At 35.8% G+C, this 27,171-nt stretch overlaps 1 protein-coding gene across 12 annotated transcripts in view; it reads right to left on the bottom strand.

The window, feature by feature from the left end:
* Positions 1-6,293: 6,293 nt before the first annotated feature.
* The window catches only part of RNF111 (ring finger protein 111), a 93,116-nt gene continuing 72,238 nt past the window's right edge, over positions 6,294-27,171 (bottom strand). For 3 of the 12 annotated variants that reach the window (XM_027553872.1, XM_027553874.1, XM_027553873.1), the window contains exons 7-14: positions 24,333-24,594; positions 19,257-19,605; positions 17,712-17,864; positions 16,367-16,493; positions 12,229-12,321; positions 10,893-10,988; positions 9,736-9,863; positions 6,294-7,949 (exon numbers count right to left, since the gene is read on the bottom strand). In XM_027553872.1, coding sequence (XP_027409673.1) covers positions 7,832-7,949; positions 9,736-9,863; positions 10,893-10,988; positions 12,229-12,321; positions 16,367-16,493; positions 17,712-17,864; positions 19,257-19,605; positions 24,333-24,594 — 1,326 coding nt within the window. In that variant the 3' untranslated portion in view covers positions 6,294-7,831. The remainder of the gene's footprint in view (positions 7,950-9,735; positions 9,864-10,892; positions 10,989-12,228; positions 12,322-16,366; positions 16,494-17,711; positions 17,865-19,256; positions 19,606-24,332; positions 24,595-27,171) is intronic. The other 9 variants (XM_027553883.1, XM_027553882.1, XM_027553881.1 and 6 more) reach the window with 5 other exon arrangements.

Genomic DNA, 27,171 nt, shown 5'->3' on the forward strand with positions numbered 1-27,171 from the left:
CACAGAAGTCACACTACACTGAGATATGAGCTATCCTCGCCCAGCTCTGCCCACATTTTAAAACGATGAGCAATTATAAATTCTGTGTCTAAGTCACTAAGATTTGGTGTGGTTTGTTACGTTAACAGGTAACAGATATATTTACCTGGCAGTATTCTCAATCCTTAGATCAAATAAGCTTTTCTGTTTGCTGGAATAGTCTTGTATCTTATTGCTTACTATGGTGTCACAGCTTAGGAAAACATAGCAAAATAGGTAAGATTTACAATTATTTGTAAAAGCTGAATCTCAAAAACATTATTCTTGGAAATTTTTTCACACAGGAAACTTTAGTGCCTAAGCCATGTTCTTGCATTTGGCTGTTTTCTGAGGGCACAGTTTACTTAGTGCTGAACCGTGGATCAGAGGTAACTGAGAGCCCTAGGAAGCACTGAGCTGGTCTCAAAGAATTTCTTCACTGAAGTCCAAGGTCTGGAGACTGAGTCTTGATATAGGGGATAAGACAGTTACTAACTGTAGTATTTTAAAATATGTACAGAAATTCTTGCTATACCTTCCTTCAAATGCTGGAACCCAGTCAACTCCTTCTGAGTAGAGGCTATAATTCGTAACTTGCTTCTAATGAATATAATATGGCAGAAATGAGAATATTACATCAGTCTATATGAAAAATCTCTCTGTGGCTTCCTCCTTGCTCTGTCTGTGGTCATTTGCTCTGAGGAAGCCAGCTACCCTGCTGTGAAGACATTTGAGCAGCCCTATGAAGTGGCCCTTATAACAAGGAAGTGGGGTGGGGTCTCTTGGTCAACAACCAATAATGAACCAAGTCTCCTATCATCAACCATGTGAGTGAACCATCTTCCAAAGAGATCATCCAGACCCAGTAATGACTTCAGATGACTGCAGCCCCAGCTAGCACCTTGACTGTAACTTCATGAGCCATCCTGAGCCAGAGGCACCAAGCTAAGCTGTTTCCAAATTCCTGATCCACAGAAACTAAAATGTTTGAGGTTAAGCCACTCAGTTTTATGGTTACCAAGCAATAGAAGGTAATACAAAGCTTTGGGATTTGGGGCATGTGTGCTGCTGCTACTGCTGCTAAGTCTCTTCAGTCGTGTCCGACTCTGTGCGACCCCATAGACGGTAGCCCACCAGGCTCCCCCGTCCCTGGGATTCTCCAGGCAAGAACACTGGAGTGGTTTGCCATTTCCTTCTCCAGTGCATGAAAGTGAGAAGTGAAAGTGAAGTCACTCAGTCGAGTCCGACTCTAGTGACCCCATCGACTGCAGCCCACCAGGCTCCTCCATCCATGGGATTTTCCAGGCAAGAGTACTGGAGTGGCGTGCCATTGCCTTCTCCGGGGGCATGTGTAGCTAACAGTAAAGGAGGACCCTAGGAACATCATAACTTATTCTCTAAGCAAATACTAATAGAATGGTGGTCTAGATAGTTCAATAAACACATCCATCCCTTTTTAAGGGCAAGCTGGGAGACTACCACATCTCTTCCAGTTCTCTTGTCAAAACTCTTCTTAAAGAGGCTCTTGAGAATCTAAAAAACAGAACCCTTAGGATAAAAGGTTTGGAGCATCCCATATTATGGGCCAGGTTGGAAACCTGAGTGTCTTGAGCTGTTCTACCAGCCACATAGGCCTTGGGAGAAGCCAAACTCTTTCTTTCTAAATAACACAATAGATCAGTAAAAATCTATAGAATTTCATTTTCAAAGTCCCCCCCCCCCCCACCCCAGACACATACTGCATATTGCCACCTAAGGTAAAACTGACTTGGGAGTAGCACACAATGAAAATCAGTGTATCTAACCATTCTGTTTTATTTATTGATTATGCCAAAAACTTTTGACTGTGTAGATCACAACAAACTGTGGAAAGTCTTCAAGAGATGGGAATACCAGACCACCTTACCTGCCTCCTGAGAAATTTGTGTGCAGGTCAAGAAGAAACAGTTAGAACTGGACATGGAACAACAGACTGGTTTCAGATTTGGAAAGGAGTACATCAAGGTTGTATACTGTCACCCTGCTTATGTAACAATGCAGACTACATCAGGCAAAATGCCAGGCTGGATGAAGCACAAACTGGAATCAAGATTGCCAAGAGAAATATCAATAACCTCAGATACTCAGATCTAAAGAGGAACTAAACAGCCTCTTGATGAAAGTGCAAGACGAGAGTGAAAAAGCTGGCTTAAAACTCAATATTCAAAAAACGAAGATCATGGCATCCAGTCCCATCACTTCATGGCAAATAGATGGGGAAACAATGGAAACAGTAAGAGACTTCATTTTCTTGGTCTCCAAAATCACTGCAGATGGTGACTGCAGCCATGAAATTAAAAGACACTTGCTCCTTGGAAGAAAAGCTATGACCAACCTAGACAGCATATTAAAAAGCAGAGATATTACTTTGCTGACCAAAGTCTGTCTATTCAAAGCTATGGTTTTTCCAGTGGTCATGTATGGATGTCAGAGTTGGACTGTGAAGAAGGCTGAGCACTGAAGAATTGATGCTTTTGAACTGTGGTGTTGGAGAAGACTCTTGAGAGTCCCTTGGACTGCAAGGAGGAGTTCAGGCCAGTCAATCCTAAAGGAAATCAGTCCTGAATATTCTTTGGAAAGACTGATGCTTGAAGCTGAAACTCCAATACTTTGGCCACCTGATGTGAAGGACTGATTCACCGGAAAAGACCCTGATGCTTGGAAAGATTGAAGGCAGGAGGAGAAGGGGATGACAGAGGATGAGATGGTCGGATGACATCACAGACTTGATGGACATGAGTTTGAGCAAGCTCTGGGAGTTGGGGATGGACAGGGAAGCCTGGCATGCTGCAGTCCATGAGGTCACAAAGAGTCAGACATGACTGAGCGACTGAACTGAAGTGAACCATTCTCTGTAGTGATGATAAAGGATTACAAGAGACATACAGTTTGTCTGGGCTAATCAAAAGCTTCCCCTGGAAACCTACACCTTCTACACAGTCATAGCTCTCAGCCTAAAAATAAAGCGTAGTTAGCTTAGTCACTCAGTCGTGTCCGACTCTTTGCGACCCCATGAATCGCAGCATGCCAGGCCTCCCTGTCCAACACCAACTCCCGGAGTTCACCCAGACTCACATCCATTGAGTCAGTGATGCTATCCAGCCATCTCATCCTCTGTCATCCCCTTCTCCTCCTGCCCCCAATCCCTCCCAGCATCAGAGTCTTTTCCAATGAGTCAAATCTTCGCATGAGGTGGCCAAAGTACTGGAGTTTCAGCTTTAGCATCATTCCTTCCAAAGAAATCCCAGGGCTGATCTCCTTCGGAATGGACTGGTTGGATCTCCTTGCAGTCCAAGGGACTCTCAAGAGTCTTCTCCAACACCACAGTTCAAAAGCATCAGTTCTTCGGCATTCAGCCTTCTTCACAGTCCAACTCTCACATCCATACATGACCACGGGAAAAACCATAGCCTTGACTAGACGAACCTTTGTTGGCAAAGTAATGTCTCTGCTTCTGAATATGCTATCTAGGTTGGTCATAACTTTCCTTCCAAGGAGTAAGCGTCTTTTAATTTCATGGCTGCAGTCACCATCTGCAGTGATTTTGGAGACCCCCAAAATAAAGTCTGACACTGTTTCCACTGTTTCCCCATCTATTTCCCATGAAGTGATGGGACCAGATGCCATGATCTTCGTTTTCTGAATGTTGAGGTTTAAGCCAACTTTTTCACTCTCCACTTTCACTTTTATCAAGAGGCTTTTTAGTTCCTCTTCACTTTCTGCCATAAGGGTGGTGTCATCTGCATATCTGAGGTTATTGATACTTCTCCCGGCAATCTTGATTCCAGCTTGTGTTTCTTCCAGCCCAGCATTTCTCATGATGTACTCTGCATATAAGTTAAATAAGCAGGGTGACAACATACAGGCTTGACGTACTCCTTTTCCTGTTTGGAAGCAGTCTGTTGTTCCATGTCCAGTTCTAACTGTTGCTTCCTGACCTGCATGTAGATTTCTCAAAAGGCAGATCAGGTGGTCTGGTATTCCCATCTCTTTCAGAATTTTCCACAGTTTATTGTGATCCAAGCAGCTAATACAACATATGCGGCTCAGTAGTGTGCTTAGTTAATGGTTAATGGGCACCAGATCTCTATATAACACAATTTGAGAGGAAAAATTAGGAGCAATTGAGGAATTCTGTTAATTTCTCCATAATATTTACTTTCTTTTAGCTCAGGAAGGGTGAATGGTTTCATATTCTGTGCCAATTCTGACCCACTGGCAGTAGCCTAAAACACAGCATTAGATGGTTTTTATGGACAACTATGTGCCTCATGTGCTTTCAAGGCAAAGGGAAGAAAGCACACGTGCTCTGAATCTTCCATTCCTCTGGTAGAAGAAAAAAGGCCAACCTATCAGAGAAGGGCTGAAAAGGATTGTTCATTCTTATCTAGTCATCAGTTGGTTGGACCCGTAAGAGAAAGACTGCAGTAAACACTGATCTATGGTTCAGCACCTGCCTTTGCTATTATTTGTTATCAAGGGCAAGTGAATCTGGGTGGTGGGGTGGGACGGAGCAAGAATTGGGAGAACTTACTTCTTAAGTATATCCTATATGCAAAGCTCTTTATACTCATCTCATTCAATTCTAATAAACTATTTCTGTTATAGGTAAGAATGATGGAGTTCAGAAAGCTTAAGTTTTTTACAGTTACACGATTCAAAGCCCAAGTCTGTCTGACACCAAAGACTATATTCTTTTCAAAATTTCAAAAGATCAACTGTGTAGCCTGTGAATCTGTACAGGATACAGAGGAGAGAAATGAGATTGTGTCCAGAAGGCACAACCACAGAATTGATAACATTTATTTTTCTTAAAAGAAACATGTTTTGGACATAACTCATATTTCAAGGAAATGAGTGAAATCTATAACTGAGAGAAAATATTTCAACCTTAATACATCCAATATTGTGACATGTGAAGTCTTGAATAAGCAAGAAAATTTACTGTGTTTCCAGAGGTTTTGGAAGTTAAATTAGAAATCAGGATGCAGTAATAACCTAAATGGGAAAAGAACTTGAAAAAGAATAGATACATGTAATACACATAACTGGATCACTTTGCTGTACACCTGAAACCAACAAAACACTGAAAATCAACCATACTTCAAAATAAAAATTTTAAAAAATCAAGATGCATTTTCTACAAAACTAAGTCATTCTCATTTATGAAAAACTAATAATGAAATGTCCACGGAGTCAACATTTTAACCTGTTACAGATGTTAACAGCATTTTTAAAACACAGCTAGTTTCCTGTCAAATTGTTATGATTCAAATGATGAAACACGCTAGCAGCTAAAATTCACCAGATAAGAAAAATGCTTCAAGTATCACTTTATCACTTCCATATTGAGAAAAATGAACATTAGGAGTTGCTGACAAAAGAATTTTAGTTTTAAAGTATTTGGATAGCTATCACTGAAAGTTTCACTTTGACATAAAATGTAGCAGGATATGGAAGACACCAAAACAAAGCACAAGGTAAAATACTAAAAATTGCATTAAAAAAAAAAAAAATACTAAAAATTTCCTTCCATATTTGGTTCAACACTAATCACATTTTCCTGCAACTAACTGTAGTAGCTTAATAAGCTCCTACATAGTTCAGGTATATGCCACAAATACTCACATAAAGTAAATTTTAAAGTAATGATAAGTCTATATTTTTAAAAATCAGTAGCAAATGTTAAACAAATCAACAATGTAGTTGTGCATCTAAATCTGATGTAATATAAAAAATAGAGAAATCTATATGTATTTGTGTTTTGGGGAGCATCAAGAGGACTCCATTGTATAGAATTCTCCCCATCTTATCCCTTGGCCTGGACCATTGGTTTTCCAGTGGTAAAGTCCTACATCTAGGCTACCAGAATATGGGCTACTAGCTCTTCTCCCCAGTAAGATGGCAAAGTTTCTCTTTCTCTCTCTCATTCTGTCTTGCCACCCCTCCCACAACCCTTCTACAACTGCTGCTAGTATTCTTCTTAATTGTATTATTTTATATCCAATTTTCTTAACCATAATCCACCCATGATCTCTAACACATACCATGCTGAAGCATGTTGATATTGACAATTACTCAGTGTAACATTTACTAATACAAAAAAAGGGCAAGTAGCCATAACTGAGTGAATACAAACAAAATTAGGCAAATGTCAACCTGAGTGAGATCACTGTTTTTGAATCCCATAATGTTCAATATAGGCAGTTTTACAAAAATGAATTATGAAACACAAAGACAATAGAAATATAAGTTATTTATTAATCAATCCACTTACAAAGCAGGTGGCTTAATGCAAGCTTATCGACATCTTCACATATGATCCATGGGAACATGTCTTCCACATACAGACAGTGATGTTACTGACTGATGCATTTGCATTCTGGGGCATATTAAGCATATTTAGACAAATAAAATTAGGCTATCCTGTATATGAAAGTATCTTGATAATATGCATCCTGAAGTGGATTAAAACTTTCTCCAAAAGAGAAATGTTAGTACATTAACTTAACTTTAATATTCTATATTATGCAGTAAATCTTAACTATAGAAATTAAAAATTTTAAATCAGTGATCGACTCTTGGTAATGTATGAAGTGGGAGTCTAAAACCAGAGCAACAGTAGGTTGACAGTATAATTTCTGCCTCACAGTATCTGCAGATTTACTGTTTTCAAGCTTAAAGAGAAATAAAACAAGAGACATGTAGATTCAGCTGACTTTATTTATCTTTAAACTAATAAAAATCCCTTTAAAAGTGATTCTGGGACCTTTAGAAGTTCTATGAATGCATAGATACCTGCCGATGACTGCAATTCTAAATCCTGACTAAATGTGTTTACAAAAATCAATGTAAGCAGATATCTTTACTATGCGTGCTTAGCAGAAGACTGAATGAAATTCTACATGTCTTCTTCAATTTCCCTAAAATTTTGTTAAATCTGCAAGTATATACAATCCAGCTAATTGAAATTAATATTTAGTGTTCATCAGAGCTGTTTCACAGCAGCAAAAATTGAATCTGGGAAATAAAGTTCTAAATGATGGAGGAAAAAGATAAATACAATAGGAACAGCAGTCTAAATGTATGGTATTAATATTCAACTCTATCTGCATTGTGCTAAAAGGAAAAGGATACACCAAGAAGAATTCTATTGATCACTCTGGTGATGTGAGTACCACCTGCATCTGATTGAAAATGGTTTGTATTCTGTTCCCGGTAATAAGGATGGTATTGAACTCAGAACTCCATATTGTAAATATACAGCAGCCATTTTGTCCTAATTAAGGAATGTCTTAATACACAATATTATCATTTTCTAGAGGATCTTTATACATTAAACTAAAGTACATGATTGATTAAATTAAACGTTAGTAATGGATAAAAAAATTCATAATTCTCAAGACCCGGTACTATGTAAAAAACAAAAAGACCACAAAATCCTACTTACTAAAGCAGCTAATCTTGCCTGCAAGTTCAGGGTCACAAGCCCATAATATGTGCAAAGAAATGCAATACAAGGAACCATGCAAAAATACAGTAAAATGATACAGGAAAAATGTCAAATCTAGAAAAAAAAAAAGCTTTTATAAATACATCAAAATCAACTGTATACATAAACTGTAGGTCTAGCATTAGTTGTACCATGTAGCAGAGCCAGCACTCTTAAGTTCAAGGCTTCCGAATCTGCGCAGGTAAGTCATGCCATCTTTGGTTGACTGCAGTACCAGGAGGGTGGGAATGAGAGGGAGGGTAAGAGTTCTGAAACATGGTGTCAACTTTCACTTGGCAGCTGGGCCTCAATGTCCACTCTGCAAATGGGGCACTTCTTATTGGTGATCAACCACTGGTCAACACACACTTGGTGGAAAAGGTGCATACAGGGAAGGCGTCTATTATAAGTAAACAAAACAAAAAGCAAAAGTTAATTTTATGACAAGTGCAGTGGCATTTAAACAAATGATACATGTAATACTTCAGTAATGGTCTGAAGTTACTAAACATTTTCTCTTCTGTTAAAAAAGAACAAAAAAACCCCTCCCTACTCAAGATTATATACCTACATTAAATTAATACTTTGGGCACTGTAATGTATTAATATATAATTAATCAAATTATATGAATTTGATTCTTCAGCTGTGACAGTTAATTATCTTGGTGATAATACAAGATAATTAACTGTCACAGCTAAAGAATCAAATTATATAAGACCTCAAGAATTTTAAGAACAACTACAGTAATAATTATTCCAGCTTTGTTTCTATACATGAGCTGCCAATGTATTGGAGTTGGCAATATGTTCCCCACAACATAATACTGTAAATATATTTTTAATATCAAATCACTGTATTTATGAAGCACTTCCCAAAAAATTCTCACTTAATTCTCTCTCAAAAGAATTCTGTAAACACACAGCAGCCATATCATACTAATTAAGGAATGTCTTAATATACAATATTATTTTCGGTCTAGAGGATCTCTTTAACACATCAAAGTACATGATTGATTAAAGGTTATTAATATTGTTTCATGAGGTCATTTTCATGTTCTATCGTACTATGCTACTCTTTTAAAAGCAGATTAAACAGCTATGTTTGCTTTAGTACAGTACACTATCAATTAGAAATAGAGAAATAAATAAAGCTTCCATGCACTAACATGCTAATATCAAACCTAACAGTAGAATAAAGGTTACTGACTTAAGTGTCAATTTCAACTTCCACCACTGTTGAGTTGTTGTACATTTCAGATTTCATATTTTGTAAAAACAGCTAAAAAGAGGTGTTCTAATTACTCTCTGCACAGTATTGTCAATACTATAAAAAACAATTATCTATATTTATAAATCTTCATTGGAAATACAGTGTTCAAACAACCTTCTATGTGATATAGTAGACAATAAAAGTTTATAACTTTTTTTTCTCTTAGTCAACTGACAAAATAGGATACAGTTGTTATATATGTTATAGAACTTGCTTCATATGGGATTATGTTACATTAGAAAAAACAGAATAGGAACAAAACAGTTACTTAACAGATTATAAAAAGAAAAGTCTAAAATATTTGGTTAGCATAATAACATTTTCTAAATCACATAGGTGCAAGAAGAAAACAGTCTACAAACTGAGAGGAAATTTTAGGACAAGATCACTTTACAAATGATGATGTAAAACAAACTGCATGGAGCTAATCTGGATCCCTCTCTTTAAGCTTTGGAGAAACATTAATATACATGTTTTGGCCTCCAAAGTCTCTCATCTCTCAAGTTCTCCATCCTATAAGATTCAAATAAGACAATACTGACCACAAAATCTCCCTGGCCAAGTCTTGGTGTGGCCCTAAAGCAGGTAGTATATTTCTCTTTGATGTTAATACAGGAACTTAATCTTTTCACTGTTTTATTCACTATTAGAAGACAATTCTACATATCAGAGACTGGTAACAGGGTATGCTAGGAGTAATCTTTATTTGGTTTCTGGTCTGCTTTATAATAAAATTCCTCTTATTCTGGCTGTGTTGCAGGTCTGTGGGAGATTAGTTCCCCGACCGAGGACTGAATCAGCACCCTCAGCAGCTCAAAGTGCAGAGTCTTAACTACTGGGCGACAAGAGAATTCCCTCAAATAAAATCTCTTGTCCAGTTTTGACAATGAATTTTAGATAATTAGTGTTTAGTTACCTCACATCTTCACCTTCCTCTAAAATAGACAAACAGATAGTACATTTTTCCTCTGTGTCTTCCTCAGTCCCTTCTTCCCCATCTTGTTTGCAGTGCAGTTTCCTCTGTGAGAACCAATCAGTTGTTACCTTGTTAGTAGAGATGACATTATTGAACAACTGAGTAAAGTTTGTGTTTATTTGAAAAACAAAACAAAACAAAACCATACATTCACCCACAACATATTTCCCAGATAAAACTGCCATGAATTAAAGGATGAATTAAGTGACTATTATCAATGAAGTGTTCTCGTAAGACCCTTAAATAATCAGCATCAAAATTAAAAGTAACAGATATTCATTAGTCTGAAATCTATCATTTCTAACCCAGTATATATAATCAGGATCATATACACTATTCTGTCCCATCATGAGGCACAGTCAGATAAACTTTGTTTCATTAATAAATGTTTCAGATAATGTTCAAAAATGAATGCCAGTTATAATATTTAGCTTAAACAGTTGAGAGGACTTACATTTAATGGTAATATCCCATTAATACTCTTAGGAAAAGGGTGAAAAATACAACGAACAGTCATTTTCAAACTTCATTAGTCTCTATAGTATAGAACATTGTTTATTGAAAGAAATTTATTTAACATGCCTACTCCACATCTTCTAGATGTAACACTACATAAGGAATATAAGGGTAGAATATAAGAAATGTAGGTCAATTAAGTTCCCATCCAAACAACTGACTAGCTAAATTATGGTACCACTATAGGATGGAATTCTGTATAAGCTATTAATAAGAATATGGGTCATCTGTAGGTGCTGATATAGAATAAAAAGAAAATGGACAAAAACTGTATGCATATTATCTCCTTTGAGTTATTTTTAAAAGTGGAAGAAAAAATATATACATATGCACATTATTAAAAATACTTGGAAGATTACCTAAGAAATCTTTAAGCATGATTTTTCTTCTGGGAAGGAAAACTAGCATCTTTAGAGTAACAGACTTCAATTTATAGTTTTAGATTTTTTAACCATATGCATATATTGTTTTAATAATAAAAAAATGTAGCTGATAGACTCCATAAACTTGAAAAAAGTCCATGATATTAAATGTTATGCATTTCAACAATAATGTAGATGTTTCATAGAATAAATGCTTACCTTTTTGTATTTATGTGGATATGTACATCTTTCAATTGTCCCCTGGGATGCTCCACGATTGACATTTCCTAATCTTTCTTCTAAATGAATAAGTTCCTGAAGAAGAAGAAGAACTAGTATTAAAAGCCAGTATTATTATTCCTTGAACTGCACAGTCAGTATTGTAAAAGCAATAAAGTACCATATTTATAAACATGCAATGTAGAGTATTCAAAAACCCATATATGGTAAGGCAAATGGCTGTTTGTAACTATTTTTCAGCTAACTGAAGTGGTATGGCAAAGTTATCTTTGTAGACTAGAGCAGCGTATTACCACAGATCCTATGTAAGTCAGTAAGCATGTATGCATCTAGATGAAGTCACTGCAGGAAAATAGGGAAACAAGTCAAACAATAATTCTTGACTCCAACTTCCAAACTGACATGAAGAAACAAAACTTGAATCATATTTAAATGATCTGTTCTTCCAGAAAATTCAAAGATATTTAGCAAAAAACTGAGTTACTTAGGTTTCTTTTTCTATAGCAATGCTTCTCTAAAAACTAAGCTTAGTCAAAAAGCATTAGGCATTGATTATAGTAGAAAAAATATTTTAAAAACCTAAATGTTTTTCTAGAAGAATGGTTAAATAAATTATATTCACCTACCCAGGAGAATATCAGAACTATCAAAAACAATGTACTAGTCAAAAAACTGATAGTACTTATTTCCCAGATATATTGCAAAGAGTAGATTTATAGAAAAAATGTTATCACTAAATTCTAATGTATTACAAGTATCACTTGGGTTCAGTAAAGCATATACGTCTAGTTCATTTAAAAAATTTTAAACTTCTTATTTTGTATTGGGGTAGAGCCAATTAACAATGTTGTGATAGTTTCTAGTCAACAGCAAAGGGACTTGGTACATACAATACATGTATCCATTCTCCCTCACACTGCCCTCCCACCCAGGCTGCCATAAACATTGAGCACAGTTCCACGTACTGCATTTATTTAAAAAAAAAAAAAAAAAAAAAAGCATTAAGATTTTTCTCGCACATTTAATGGTATGGTTCTTTATCTGATATTTATATTTATTTAATAAATTCCTACATTCTTCTATTATTAGATATTTTCAATTACTCTTCTTCAATATTTGGGTAATTTCTGATGCTAAGATTAATATTACTAATAAATCTTTCTATAATAATCCCTAGAAGCAATATAGATGTGTTACTGCCTTTTGATCCTCAGTCACTGCAGCAATCCTATACTTGTAACTATTAATATTACACATGCTGTCTTTTTGCAATACAGATACTATGGCAAATATCTTCATTAATGCTATTACGTACCTCAAAATTGCCCCTGAAAGGACCTCTGAATGATGTTCCATCCAAGCCTGATGAAATGTAACGAATGTGAGGATAGCCTGCCATGTCAGGAACCTATTTTAAGAGAACTGGTAAGCTAAACGAATTAAGAACAGGCTCAAGTTTTACTGCTACCATTGAATAATTCAGATACTCAATTTTCTCCATCTAGCTTCTCAAAAAAATCAACTTCAGGAAGTATACATAACTCCAAAAAAGGCATTCTGTTAACAGGTTCCTCTTCAAAAGTGATCTCATTTATAATAACTTTTAAATTATCATCAGAAGGAAAAAAACAGAAACAGCAGTTTCATGAGATAACAGATTCTCTTCTACTTGACTTATTTTGCACAAAGAATCCTAAGTAGAGAATACTCAAACCCAAGAATGATGCTCTTAGTAGCCTAAACATATACAGAGTAAAATTTTCATAAGATCTGGTCAATTTCATACAATATTGTAAAGTAATTAGTCCAATTAAAATAAATAAATTTATATTAAAAAAAAAAGGTGGTCAATTTCAGAGAGCTTTATTATACAGTATTAAGAAACAGAAATGCATACAATTTTCTAACAAAATTTAATTTCGGATAAAAGTTTTATTTCCCTTTCTCTAACTCCCAAATAGCCAAAGGTACCTTTGGCTGCTCTTTTGGTTTGGTTCTATTAGTGAAAGGTTTAACAGTTTCTAATTTTTTATTAGCTAAGGTCAACCTTCACAATCTTATTTGTGAGCTCACCTACTTGACAGAATTTGTTTGTAACTCCAAAATCAATAGTTGTGCTCTCACAAGTCATTCACAGACCTGCACAGAGCAGCAAAAAAAATCTGAGTTACCCAGTATGTGCTCCCAGCTGAGGAAGAACAAGACCTTGCCCACTTGTTTCAGTTCTTACACTGTAAACAAGTGTCTTTTTTGCAATGTATTAAGTGCAATGTTTTTCACATTTTTGTACTTTTCAGAGGTCATTTTGTTGTTTAAACTGATCCTCAAACATAATGCTTAATTGTTAGCTAGGGTTCCTAAGTGCAAGAAGGCTGTGATGTGCCTTATGGAGAAAATACGTGTACATAAGCTTCATTCAGGCATGAGTTATGGTGTCATGAGCATGGCCATGTGCTCAATGTCAATGAATCAACAGTAAATATCAAATAAGGTGTCTCTAGACAGAAAAATACATTAAACAAGGTTATGCATTGGTTGTTGGACTGGAAGCTTGCAATAACCTAGGGCTGTATTTACCCTGCGAATAATGGTTCACTATCTATTTTACCAGCATTCACAGTAACTCTATACTACATTAACTACCATGAATAACAAGAGCTGACCCTAGTGTTAGGAAAGGGATATTCTAAGACCATTCTTGCATTTTTATAAACAAATCTCCAGAATTATTTGGCTTCTACTAAATCATAATACACTTCTAGCATGTTTTACAGCTTTAAAAGACAGTTCACACATGGAAAAGAATTTAAAATAAGCAATAATTTTTACCCTTTCAATAGTCCATTATTTAAGTATCTGCAACTTTCCTTATAATCAAGATCAATAGTATCCAGCTCTAAGCAGATAACCTATCTTTCTACATATCTCCAAGAGAAATGAAAAAATCAGAAAGGAACTCCTGCCTTCCAAATTACTTAAACCTGCACGTCTCCTGTAACCCTCCCTAGCCTCCTTTCTCTAACTTCTGGGGATAAGCTTCCTCCTTCTCTTACCCAAAGGTGAGCTCTATCATTTGCTCCCCTTTTCTCTTGTTTCCCCAACCTGGACCACCCTTAACTGCTACCCACCCTTTTCCTGTATATCTTCAAACAAGTCCTCCCTAATGCTACCACTGTTTTGTCTTAAACCTGAAATTACCTTCAAGTTTCTCCAAACCCAGGTTCTCTCTTTAATCCTAATAGTGAGAGAGTGTTAGTCACTTAGTCATGTCCGACTCTTTGCCACCCCGTAGACTAGAGCCCGCCAGGCTCCTCTATTCATGGAACTCTTCAGGCAAAAATACTGGAGTGGGTACCCACTCCTTTCTCCAGGGGACTGTACCTACCCAGGGATCAAACCTAGGTCTCTGGCATTGCAGGCAGATTCTTTACCATCTGAGCCACCAAGGAAGAATCAATCCTGGACCAAATGCCAATGCTATTTCCCACTTTCCCTTCACAGCCAAGTTTATAAGGCAAGTAGTTTATATTTAATCTCCACATATTTTAACTTTCCCTACCTTACTGTGATCTAAGAGGCACCCCAACCTCCATCCCTCACCATTACTGAAATCACTTTGACAAAAGCTGCCAAAAACCACTCTAATGCCAAATGCATTCAACATATTTCAAACTTTACTTTTTTGTGATGAAACACTACTGACCGTATTATTTTGACATTATTCTAACTTTGTTTCTCCTCAATTACCCTAGCCAATTCTTGGAATTATTTGTTTGAAGTACACTTATTGTTGTTGTTTAGTTGCTAAGTTGTGTCTGATTCTTTTGTGACCACATGGACTGTAGCCCACCAGGTTCCTCTTACCACTGAGCCACCTAGGATGCCCTGAAATATAGTATTATCATTTAAATACAGTATTATTATTGGCCAAGGTTCTTTCAATCTCTCATCACCTTTGCACATTTTTCTTAGAAATCTAATCCTCTTCCATGGATTCATGTAATATGACAGACATATGACACATGTAATATTTTATATTGACAGATCACAACCTCTTTAACTCAAAGACCAGTTTATTCTTTGGAGATCCAGACCATAAACCTAACTTCCTACTGGACAGTCCACCCTGACACACATATATCTCAGATTCAGTATGTCCAAAATCTAACTCATTTAACCCCTTCCCTCGGAGAAGGCAATGGCACCCCACTCCAGTACTCTTGCCTGGAAAATCCCATGGACGGAGGAGCCTGGTAGGGTGCAGTCCATGGGGTCGCAAAGAGTCAGACAGGACTGCGCGACTTCACTTTCACTTTCATGCATTGGAGAAGGAAATGGCAACCCACTCCAGTGTTCTTGCCTGGAGAATCCCAGGGATGGGGGAGCCTGGTGGGCTGCCATCTGTGGGGTCGCACAGAGTTGGACACGACGGAAGCGACTTAGCAGCAGCAGCAGCAACCCCTTCCCTAAATCCTCATCTAATATTCTCCAAATTAGTGAACGGCAGCGCCATACACCTAACAACCAAAGTAGATATCTGGGAATCATCTTAAATATTACTCAAACAGAGCCCATCATTTTTAGGTCAACTGCCACTGCCCTTGTTCAAGCATTCATCAACTTTCATCTCTTCTACTATAATGTGTCCTTGCTTCCACCATGAAATCTATTTTCCACACAACTGAAGAGATGGTCTATTTAGGTACAATCTGATCAAGACATTCCTCTTTCAATGAAGCCTAAGTTCTAGTTTCTTGGCAGGGCACATATTTCATTGCTGAGTGACCTTCACCCCTAAGATCTAGAAACAGCAACTTGGATTTCCCTGTGCTTTTATGCTATTTGAAAGCTCTTTGCATGATGTAGCCACTTTAAGAGTACCATTCTCAATTCCAAAGCTTGCTTAGAAGTTGCATGTATAACTTGGAAACCTTCTCTGCAATACTTCTACTCCTACAAAACTACTCACTTCTCTCTATAACACAATATGTATTATGTGAAAGGCAAACTCAATTTTTGCTGAATTTGCTCTTTAGAACTCAAGCTGGTATCAACAAAATCTGAATCCGCTCAAATCAGTTACAGAGAATTAGTATAGTCTTTCTACTGATCAGAAAATAAAGTATGAATGCATCAGAACAGACCCATTACCATTTATGATGATAAAGCACATATCTCACTAAAAGTGGATAAAGATTATCATGTCGGTATAAAAGGAAAAAAATGTCATTTTTTACATCAAGAAGAATATATGTAACATTACAAACACATATTTTACTGTATCTAATACCTTCTTATAGCACAATTTAAATCTAATAATAATAATTCTAATCCTCTACTGAAACACCTATTAACAACTAATACATTAAAAATATTTCCAAAAAATAATTTAGAAAAGGAAGAACAGTTTTTGAAGGCAACTATGTCAGAATTTTGAAATCTTCCTATTTTACCATTAAAGGTAGAGCTCCTAACTGCAAGTGATGAAGCCGAGGTGGTGCATGGTAATGGGCCAAGTGAGGATGTAATGCTCCAGGTGTATAAGTAGCTGCAGTTACTCCAGCTTCAATTCCCAGTTCCCTGACAAAGGAGAACATTTTAAATGTTAGACATCCTTACAGTGTCTATTATCAACAGAAATGCAGAAGTATGTTTACATTTTTTAATGTCATCTGAAGATTCTTATCTTAGCTGAGTAAAAAGATAATTTAGCCCAAAAGATATACCTAATAATTTCAAGTTCATTTTAGAAACCAAAATTCAAAGGTTCAACTTTGTGACCATGAGGAGCAAGGCATTTGTATCCAGTTTCACACTTTACAAAGGAAGGACATATAATGAGTGTCCCTAAGGTTCCTTCCAATCTAAAAGTCTGATTTTTCATGAGAAGCACATACAATTGAGTTTACTTTTTTGGTTTATATGAATGTTGCTTCCAGGTCTTTTGTTTGTTGGATAGTGCCTCTGGATTGTTGGCATCAAGGATAATTCGAAGAGTAAACATTTCTATACCTTATAAAGCAAGGGTAAACAACATTTTAGAAAGTAAAACTGGTAAATATCAAATCTTCATTTATTTATTCTCATTTTATATTTTGTCTGAAAAGTCATTGTGGATCAAGATCTCAATAACTACCTACAGACAACAGATTCAGAAAGAAAATTAATGCAAATTTGCCTCCATTTCTCTAGGAAACAACTCAAGCCTGGAGAATCCAGGCTGGATCTCCCTTGTCAATAGCAGGGGTTAAGGGAGGTACAGCAAATGTGAGTACAAAGGTGGAGGTGCTGGATAAAGAAGATATGAAAAATTTAGGGTTTTTACTTTGATGGTCAATCTCTGAGAAACAACAACAACAAAAAAGTTCTACTCCAGTTTGACAGGGTTCCCTGCCCTAGAACTCAAGTTGCTACTCCTTCCTCCCCGAGTCTCTTATGACTCACCCAGAGACAGTGAGTCACAGCTAAGCTGGAATTCAGTTTCTCTGTATTATCCTTAAAAAAAAATTTATATATCTAGTTATTTGCTGTGCTAGGTCTTAGTTGCAACACTCAGGATCTTCAATCTTGTTGTGACATGTGGGATCTTTACTTTCGGAATGCGAACTCCTAGTTGCAGCATGTGAGATCTAGTTCCTTGACCAGGGATTGAACCCAGACTCCCTGCACTGAAAGTCCAGTCTCAGCCACTGGACCACCAGGCAAGTCCCCACATTACCCTTCCCCTACAAAGTATCTCTTCCAACCTTTTCTACCACAAGAAACTGATCACAGCCCTGAAATAAATAAGATACTGACCAGGCAGATCTCTCTGGAGCCTGTCGAGGATGTGAGGACATAGTCTGAGGCACATGAATATGATGCCCGTGACCATAATTTGGGTGCATCCTATGTGGATGGGGTGGGGGGCGTTCATGTGCCCGCCTGGAAACACAGAACACAAAAAGACCACTGGAAATAATTGAATAATTGGTTATTTCTTAATGTAGAAAAAAACAATCTAGTATTAATATTATAAACATCTATAGTCTTGAAATTAACTCTGTAACAATAAATTATAAAATGCAATATAAAATAACTTAATGATTAACAATAAATCAAGAAACCATAGTCCCACAAATTCTCACTACTCATTTATTTCAATGTCTCCAATCCAAATATCATCCAAGGGAAAAAACAGTATCTTTATAATCTTTATACGGCAGATATTTTAAATAGAATAACAGGAACTAAATGAAAATAAAATTTTAAAAATTAATACTCCAGCATATGCTATAGACACAAGGAAGTTGTTTTATATAAACATATAAAACAGAAGAAATGGAAACTATCTTGCTTCATCTTTTTGCTTTAATAATATTCATCCATTTTAATGGATAAAACTTCTAAGTAAAAAAAAACAAAAAAACTTCTAAGGAAAAAAATTTAACCGGTGCATTTTCTTCAAACACATGCAAATACATGTCAACACATCTGGGAAACTGGTATTACTTCTATTCACACTCTTTATTCATCAGTCCAGCTTACTCTATTTTCTCTTTCTAAAGTCTGTCAAATTTACAAATGCAAATAATAATAAAGTTCTAAACGAATGGCACTTGAGAGAAAACAGTTCTAGGGATTCATTTTTATAGTCTAATTCTTATTTTCTACTAGTTTCAAACACATATACTGATTTTTCATGTTTAACCTTAAGGATTCAGAACAAGTAATTTTCTAGATACTGGAAGATAGAAATATTAATTGGCAACTTTCTTTATAAAGAGTTACTATATTAAAATGACAGAAATAGTCACAGATTGTAAATATAACCTTAAATTATATAACTAAAGAAAGAAGTTAAACAAGAGCCAGATTATTGATTAAATCAAGAGTCTGCAAACATTCTGTAAGAGCCAAATACTTAATACTGCTTGCTCTATAGGCCACATGGTTTCTGTTGTAACTACTCAACCTGGTTTTTGTAGTGTAAAAGAAGCTACAGACAATATATAGATGAACCAGTGTAGCCATTTTCCTGCATAACTTTAATAGGCAAGCAGAATAAGACCAACAAAGTACACTGCCCCAAATTAGAACATCAGATCCTGAGTTTTGCAAAGAAAACAAAAAGTTCTTTTTGTTTTTATAGTCTTTTCATATGAAATAACCTTTTATAAAATTTTTATGTCAGCACCTACAACTCAGGATAAGACATTCTGGTTAGAAAAAAATTAATTTCCTAGTGAACTGAGGATTAAGTATAGCTATATCACTTCTGAAGACTTTACAATTTTAAAAGCCAATGGAAATAGAACAGAAAAGAATAAAGGGTGATTATCTTTTTAAAAATGTAAAACATACGTTGGATGCTGCATCATTCTCCTTCTTTGAACTTCCATCCTCTGCATCATTTCATGAGGATGCAGTCTTTGTGCTGGAGGTGCTGTGGCTGGAATATGGTGTGAAATTGGCTGGTGTGTGGGAGGAAGATGCTGAGGGATTGGCGCAGCTGTACTGGCTAAATGAGTTGGAGGTGGGGGTGCCACGGGGTGAGATGTTGCATGAGACGATATTTGAGAATGGAAAGCATGAACAGGATGAGGAATAACATAATCCACTTGAGGTGGAGGCTGAGTCTGAGGAGGAGGGTTTCCATGAGAGTGGGGGCAGGCAGAGGTTTGATGATGAAGTGGTCTTGTCAAAGAAGCATCTGTAAGAAAAGCACAAGCACCACAAGGTTAAACATATATTGCCATAATACATTCATGTTATACTTTACAAACATATTAGTGTATTTTTATTTTATAAATACTTTATCAATGCTTGAGTCTGCTTAGTCTTGTTTGGCAACCTGCTTTCTTCTTTGAGTAATCACAGGTATCTTCTCAAGTCAATATATATAGCTTTACTTCATTCACAGCATTTCATTACAGGAAGGCACCAAAATTTATTGAAGAAATCGCCATTGATAAAAACTGGAAGCAAACCAAAGCTGCAATAAACATCTCTGTGTATAATTCCTCTTGTGCTCTCTTTCATACATGCATGTACACGAGTGTCTGAACACAAAAGCACACATTCATACACACCACTCACAGAAAGTTTCTATAGCATAAATTCCTATAAGCAGTTCTGAGTCTGAAAGAATAATTTAAATTCAGATTATTGTTGTTGATCATGTCCGACTCTGTTATTCCATGGACTGCAGCACGCCAGTCTTCTTTGTCCTTCACTATCTCCCAGAGTTTGCTGAAACTCATGTCCACTGAGTCAATGATGCCATTCAACCATTTCATCCTCTGTTGCACCCTTCTCCTCTTGCCCTCAATCTTTCCCAGCATCAGGGTCTTTTTCAGTGATTTGGCTCTTCACATCAGGTGGCCAAAATATTTGAGCTTCAGCATCAGTTCTTCCAATGATATTCAGGGTTGATTTCCTTTAGGATTGACTGGTTTGATATCCTTGCTGTCCAAGGGGCTGTCAGAATCTTCTCCAACATCACAGTTCAAAAGCATCAATTCTTCGGTGCTCAACCTTCTTCATGGTTCAACTCTCATATCCATACATGACTAATGGAAAAACCATAGCTTTGATTATATGGACCTTTGTTGGCAAAGTGATGTCTCTGCTTTTTAATATGCCGTCTAGGTTTGTCATAGCTATTATTACAAGGAGTAAGTGATTTTAATTCCTTGGCTGCAGTCACCATCAACAGCAATTTTGGAGCCCAAGGAAATAAATAAAGTCTGTCACTGTTTCCATTTTTTCCCCCATCTATTTCCATGAAGTGATGTGACCAGATACCATGATCTTAGTTTTCTGAATGCTGAGTTTCAAGCCAGCTTTTTCACTCTCCTCTTTCACCTTCATCAAGAGGCTCTTTAGTTCCTCTTTGCTTTCTACCAATAGGGTGGTATCACCTGCATATCTGAGGTTATTGATATTTCTCTCAGCAATCTTGATTCCAGCTTGTGCTTCATCCAGCCCAGCATTTTGCATGATGTACTCTGCATATAAATAAGCAAGGTGATGATATACAACTTTGATTATTTCTTTCCTAATTTTGAACCAGTTGTTCCTTGTAAGGTTCTAACTGTTGCTTCTTGACCTACATACAGGTTTCTCAGGTGGCAGGTAAGGTGGTCTGGTATTCCCATCTCTTTAAGAACTTTTCACAGTTTGTTGTGATCCACAGTCACTTTCGTGTAGTCAATGAAGCAGATATTTTTCTGGAATTCCCTTGCTTTTTCTAGGATCCAGAGGATGTTGGCCATTTGATCTAAATTCAGATACTAGTTGACAAAACATCGTTCCGAAAAGTTTACCATAATTAATTACCATCAACAGTACATGAGAGTTCCTGACTAATTACACTGTCACATTTTTTACATGCTAATCAGAAAAAAATTTTGTATTCATTAATCAATTATATTTCTTTCCAGAATTATCTATTCTCATTCTTAGTTTATAATTCACCTTTTTCTTATTGATTTATAAGTATTCCTTGTATGGGAGCTTTGTCATAAGGTAGTACAAACATTTTTCCAAATTGTCTCCTGGTAATTTTACTCTGCCATAAGTATTTTGCTTTTGTAAAATCAAATGTATAAATTATATATTTATAAACACATAAATCATGTTTTCTTTCATCATTAATGGTTATAGAGCACTATAGAGAGGAAAGGAACTTGCAAGTCCCAGGCATGCCTGTAAACATATATTTTCACCACTGCACCTCTCTCCCTGCCCCATGCTATTTTTCCTGTGCTACATATTAAGTAGAGGGCATATTTGCTAGCAACTTGCCGTGAAAATCAGCCTTTATAAAGATGGTTTCACCCATTTCTTCAGTCTGAATCTTGATGTTGCAAAATGACTGTTGAAAGGTCCCTTAAAGGAATACTTCTCTCTCTAACTCTTAAGAGATAAGCATCAGTTTGAAGTCTAAAAAGTAAGTTTGTCTCCTCCCTGGATTTCAGCCCTAATTTCATTTTATTTGTAAGATTTTCTTGGTAGCCTGGTATGGAGCCATAGCATTTCTCTAGTTTCATTACAGAAAGATTACCTTCAATTTTTAATTGCTTTGATTTGTGCAGCAGGGGTGAAAGGTAACCACAGACTCATTCAGCCATACTTCAAAGGAAAACTTGTTAGCATATATTTAAAGGAAACTTTCACTGAGCTCAATTTAAGTTGTGAGACATATTTTTAAACTAATTTTCTAAAAGTTGTATTTTCAAATCAGTGTTTTACTCTAAGAAGTCACAAAGCTCAGTATTTCTTAGTCATCAAAAAAGAAGCCACTAAGTTCTCTAACTGTTAACTATTCTTCCTCAAATTTAGAGTATTTTGCCCAGTTTCACAGCAAGGTTCTCTAACTCTATAAATTATTATACAAGAAATAATATTCACAAATATCACAAAATGCTAATGTTTTGCTTTGGAATGAATCAATTTATTTAATGCTTCATTAATCATTTTTCAACTTTACTGAGGTATAATTAACAATTAAAACAATATATCTGAAGTGTATAATATGATAATTTGACATATTATACCATGTGAAATGATTACCACAATCAGTTTAATTAACATATACATCACCTCACACAGTTGCCAATTTTTGTGTGTGGTGAAAACTTCAGCCATCATTATAATGTACTGTTTATCTAAACAAAATAATTACTAATCATTGTATAAAGGTGATATATTCTGCATTCCCACAGACCATTTCCCTTCTTCTCTGTATTATGTGTTCTCGCCAGTAAAAATAAACAGACAAACAAAAATTGTTCTTGATATTGTTTCTTAAAAGTTTAGCATGTCACTTTAACCCAGCAATCTCAATCCTAGAAGTTACCCTACAGACTAGTAGAAAACTACAAATAATTTAAATGTTCATCAACTGAGGACTAATTCAATATATAATGGAATATTATGAGGATATTAAAAACAATGAGCTAGAATTTTATATATTACAAAAATCTGAGACATATTGTTAAATTTTTAAAAAATAAATAATGAAAAAAAAAGATAAAAAAATTAAAAAACAAAAAATAAATAAATAAATAATGAAAAAGAGGGAAATACAATGTTTGATATGATCCTATTTTTTTTTTAAAAAAGGAGAGATATGTCATAATAAGAGATGTGTCAATAATAACATGTGAAGAGAAAGAAAATTTCTGAAAGGGTTTATAATGAACTATAAACAGTTGCTACCACTGAAGTATTGGGATTAGTGGGAAGAATGGAGAAGGACTTTTAACTTCTTATTTTATATTATTCTGTGATTTGACTTTCTTAAGGTGCACATAAGTTATTTTTATGATAAAAAGAAAACATTAATTTTTTAGATTAGGACAGAAAAAAGCAAAGAATACATTTATAAATTGCTTCAGTATATTATTTTTAAAGATGAGGGGGAGAAAACCACACATTTTGAGTTCCCAATAAAAGATGATAAATCAAAGATGAATATCAACAACTATTACAGAATAGCCTGCACATCCTGCCAGTGTTCACACACAGAATTCATCCACTGGTTAATGCTTTGCAAAAACTTTCACTCTTGAAAAGATAAATGATGTATCACCAGATTTCACTGTACAAATTCTGGGCTGACTCTAGCTGTATATGCAGGACACAGATTTTTAAAATTATAGGACTGGAATCATAAGAAGATAAATAACTGAACATTATCCCTCGTATGTAATCAGAGGACAAAAGCAAATTTCCTTGCCAATGTTTTGCTTTACTCCTGGCATGAATTTTCAGTGCTTTTTTTAAAAATCAAAATATTTAATATGTTTCCATCTGATTATTAGCCTATGATTTAACAAAGCAATAAATACACAGCCTAAGGTTATTTCTCATTTCTTGTATCTTATAGACTTCAATTTCTTAGAAAAGTCATATCTGATTCTGTTTTAATTGCTTGCACAAAAAGAGTACAGATAACCTTTCTACAATTGGCTTTCTGTCAAGGAATTTTCTCCTATATCTCAGTTAAGTTTCAGAATTCTTAAAAGTTTACTTTTCCTATGCATAGAAACAACTACTAAACCTTCCAATTTCTTTTTAATACTAAAGGATAAATATAAATTCCTTAAAATTTCCTTTTATAGGAATCTAAAGTGCCATTCAATGTACTTCTAATAGATATTAAAACATAAATGTTAAAATGTAAATTAGATATGATACTTTTTATTATTTTCCCAGACCTTTTAAAACAACATCTGCCATTTTTGCTTAAGAAGACCGCTTTAGGTATATGAGGTGAAGGAAGGATGAAATGGGAAAAATACACTCCACTTTTAGGTCAAGGAAATACTAGAAATTTATAAATTAGAATTACTGAAAGGTTATTAAATGGAGGAGAGTACAATGCTTCATTTATGTGCCTCTAAGTTCTTTGCCTATTAAATTTATACTTACAAGGAGGTGGCATATAATGTCGACAAGATGACAGTGAGGCTTGTGGAGGGGGCTGGGGCTGGGGCTGGGCAACCATGCTTGATCCATAACCATCTATTGATAATGGCTGACTCGGGGCAGCGGCAGCAGCAGCCTGATGGCCAAAGATTGCAGCTCGGGAAGAAGAAACAGGACAGCAGGGGTCAAATGCAGATGCTCCATGAAAACCAGCACTTCCATGACTTCTGATACCACTGCTGCTCAGGTCTACTGGCAATGCCTGCTGTATAAAGAGGAACTATGTTTTATCTTTCTAAAACTTGGTCAAAACATTGTTTATGGTTTACTGTAAAAGTACTCAATGTAATGTAGAAAAATAGAATCAATAAATTTGAAACTGGTAAAATTTTGTGTGTGAAGACCTACTGAGTACCAAAAAATACTATGTGTATCTTGGATTGTAAAAATTATAGTGCTTATCCATTTAAAACCTATAATCAATTTTAAATAACCAAGCATGTGATAGTGCTTGAACAAAAGTTAATGTATTATTTTAACATCTATTTATCTTCCATATACTAGATCTTAAGAGAAAAACTTTTAAATCATACTTTGATATCCTCCTTTACACCAAAACTCTGACTTGTAATTTAGGACTCCTTCAGAAAACGTATAATCATGCCATTGAAAACACTTAAGGGTTCAGGAAAAATCTGTCATTTTTAAACTGTACACAGCAAGGATTCAACTAAAACTCAAATAGTGAAAACATTATCCAAGATAACAAAGGGTCTAAGATTATTCAAGCTAAAACCATTAGTTAGCTTTGCCTCACAACTTTTTCACTTAAAAAAAATTAAACCACAATTACTTTTATTAGTAAAATAATTTTAGGGAAGGATCATTTACCAAGTTGAAAAATCAAAGAGTCTAAATTCCATCCCTACTACAGCACTTTGAAAAGTCCTAAGGAAAACACTTTACCTTCTACTCTAGAGCAGGTAACAGAAACAGAATTGCTTCTTTATATTCTTAAGTATTTTAAGTATAAGCCTTTGCTTAGTGTTCAGTACAGCTGCCAATTTTTAAAATGTGATTAAAGAAAATGAAGATGTTATATATGGAATCGTATGTAGGGATTGTTCACTACTGAAATCTGAGTGGCTAGAGGTGAGGAAAGCTAGGGTAATGCATTTATTAGAGGCCCAGGTCACTCAGTCCAGTGAGGAACCATAGCGGTCTTAGTATATTTTAAAAATTTATTTTATTATTATTATTTTTAGAGACAGAGTAGTCTTTGTGGTTTCAATGGCCACCCTGTTCAGAGGATAATAGAAACGTAAGAAACTCTGGATATTAAAAAGGAAGGAGGAGGACGGTACAGAATGAGGGAAGGACAATAGAACTACTTTCCTCTTGTATATTACGTGTCTACAATCAATTAAGTAAATGTCTGACATCTTTCTTCTGAGTTGGCAAATACAGTATCAGCTTCTAATTTGGATAAATAAGGTTTAAGAACAATATTTTAAGATTGTTAATTATTACTGATGACTCAAATCCTTTGTGTATTTCCTATTTAGGTTAAAATCTGGCAAATGGACTGGAATATTAACATACTATGAAGGTGAGCAAATTTCCTATCTTCTTCTCCAGTGATTAACAAAACTCCCAAAGATTGAGTAAGGTAGGGTGAAGGTCCTCCTAGAAGCAACCGAGGGTAAAGTTAACAGTAGAGAATAAAAAGGGGGAAAAAACCAACAGACAGAACCCTCTTCTTCACAATTCCAAGAGTTCACTCAATTCTTATTCTAGAAGGAAAAGAGGGGTTAAGCAAGATGGTACAGAAATAGCAAATATTACTTTTTTGTTGTTCAGTCACTAAGTCCTATCTGATTCTCTTGCGACCCCATGGACTGTAGCCCACCAGGCTCCTCTGTCAATTGGATTTCCCAAGCAAGAATACTGGAGTAGGTTGCCATTTCTTTCTCCAGGGGATCTTCCTGACTCAGGGACTGAATCTTGATCTCCTGCATTGCAGGCATCTTTACCACTAAGCCACCAGGGAAAGTGAAAGTGAAAGTTGCTAAGTCATGTCCAACTCTCTGCAACCCCACAGTCCATGGAATTCTCCAGCCTTTACTGGAGTAGGTAGCCTTTCCCTTCTCCAGAGGATCTTCCCAACCCAGGGATTGAACCCAGGTCTCCTGCACTGCAAGTTGATTCTTTACCAGCTGAGCCATAAGGGAAGCCCAAGAATGCTGGAGTGGGTAGGCTATCCCTTTTCCCATGGTTGTCCCCAACGCAGGAATCAAACCAGGATCTCCAGCATTGCAGGCAGATTCTTTACCAACTGGGCTATCAGGGAAGCCCTTTACATAGATCATAAATAATGTATAACACTAAACTATTCTATCAAAAGAGAAAGCTACTCCCAGAGGAGTAGTATGATAGAGTCAAGTGACTACTAAAACTTCTCTGTTGTTAAGACTAATCCTCCCCAATCTTTCTCTGCCTATCTACAGTTTGACAATCATGAGACACCACACAATTATAAATTCTAAGATCAATCTCCTTCTCCTCAGCTTCCTACTATGTCCACACAGGTCTCAAATGTAGACTATATGAGGCTATCTCATGTACATGTGGTTAATTTCAGAGTCCTACAAAGAGCTACACGAATCTCAAACTGTTCATATCTCCAAAACCTCACTCTTTAGCTTCATATCCATTATCACTATTGAATGCCTGATCCTGCTGATTTTCCTCAAGGTTTGTGTATAGTTCAAATACTTAGAGACAGATGTTAGAGAAGATCTCCTGGAGAAGGAAATGGCAACCCACTCTGGTATTCTTGCCT

This window comes from Bos indicus x Bos taurus, chromosome 10 (assembly GCF_003369695.1).
Source record: "Bos indicus x Bos taurus breed Angus x Brahman F1 hybrid chromosome 10, Bos_hybrid_MaternalHap_v2.0, whole genome shotgun sequence".
Classification (NCBI taxonomy): domain Eukaryota; kingdom Metazoa; phylum Chordata; class Mammalia; order Artiodactyla; family Bovidae; genus Bos; species Bos indicus x Bos taurus.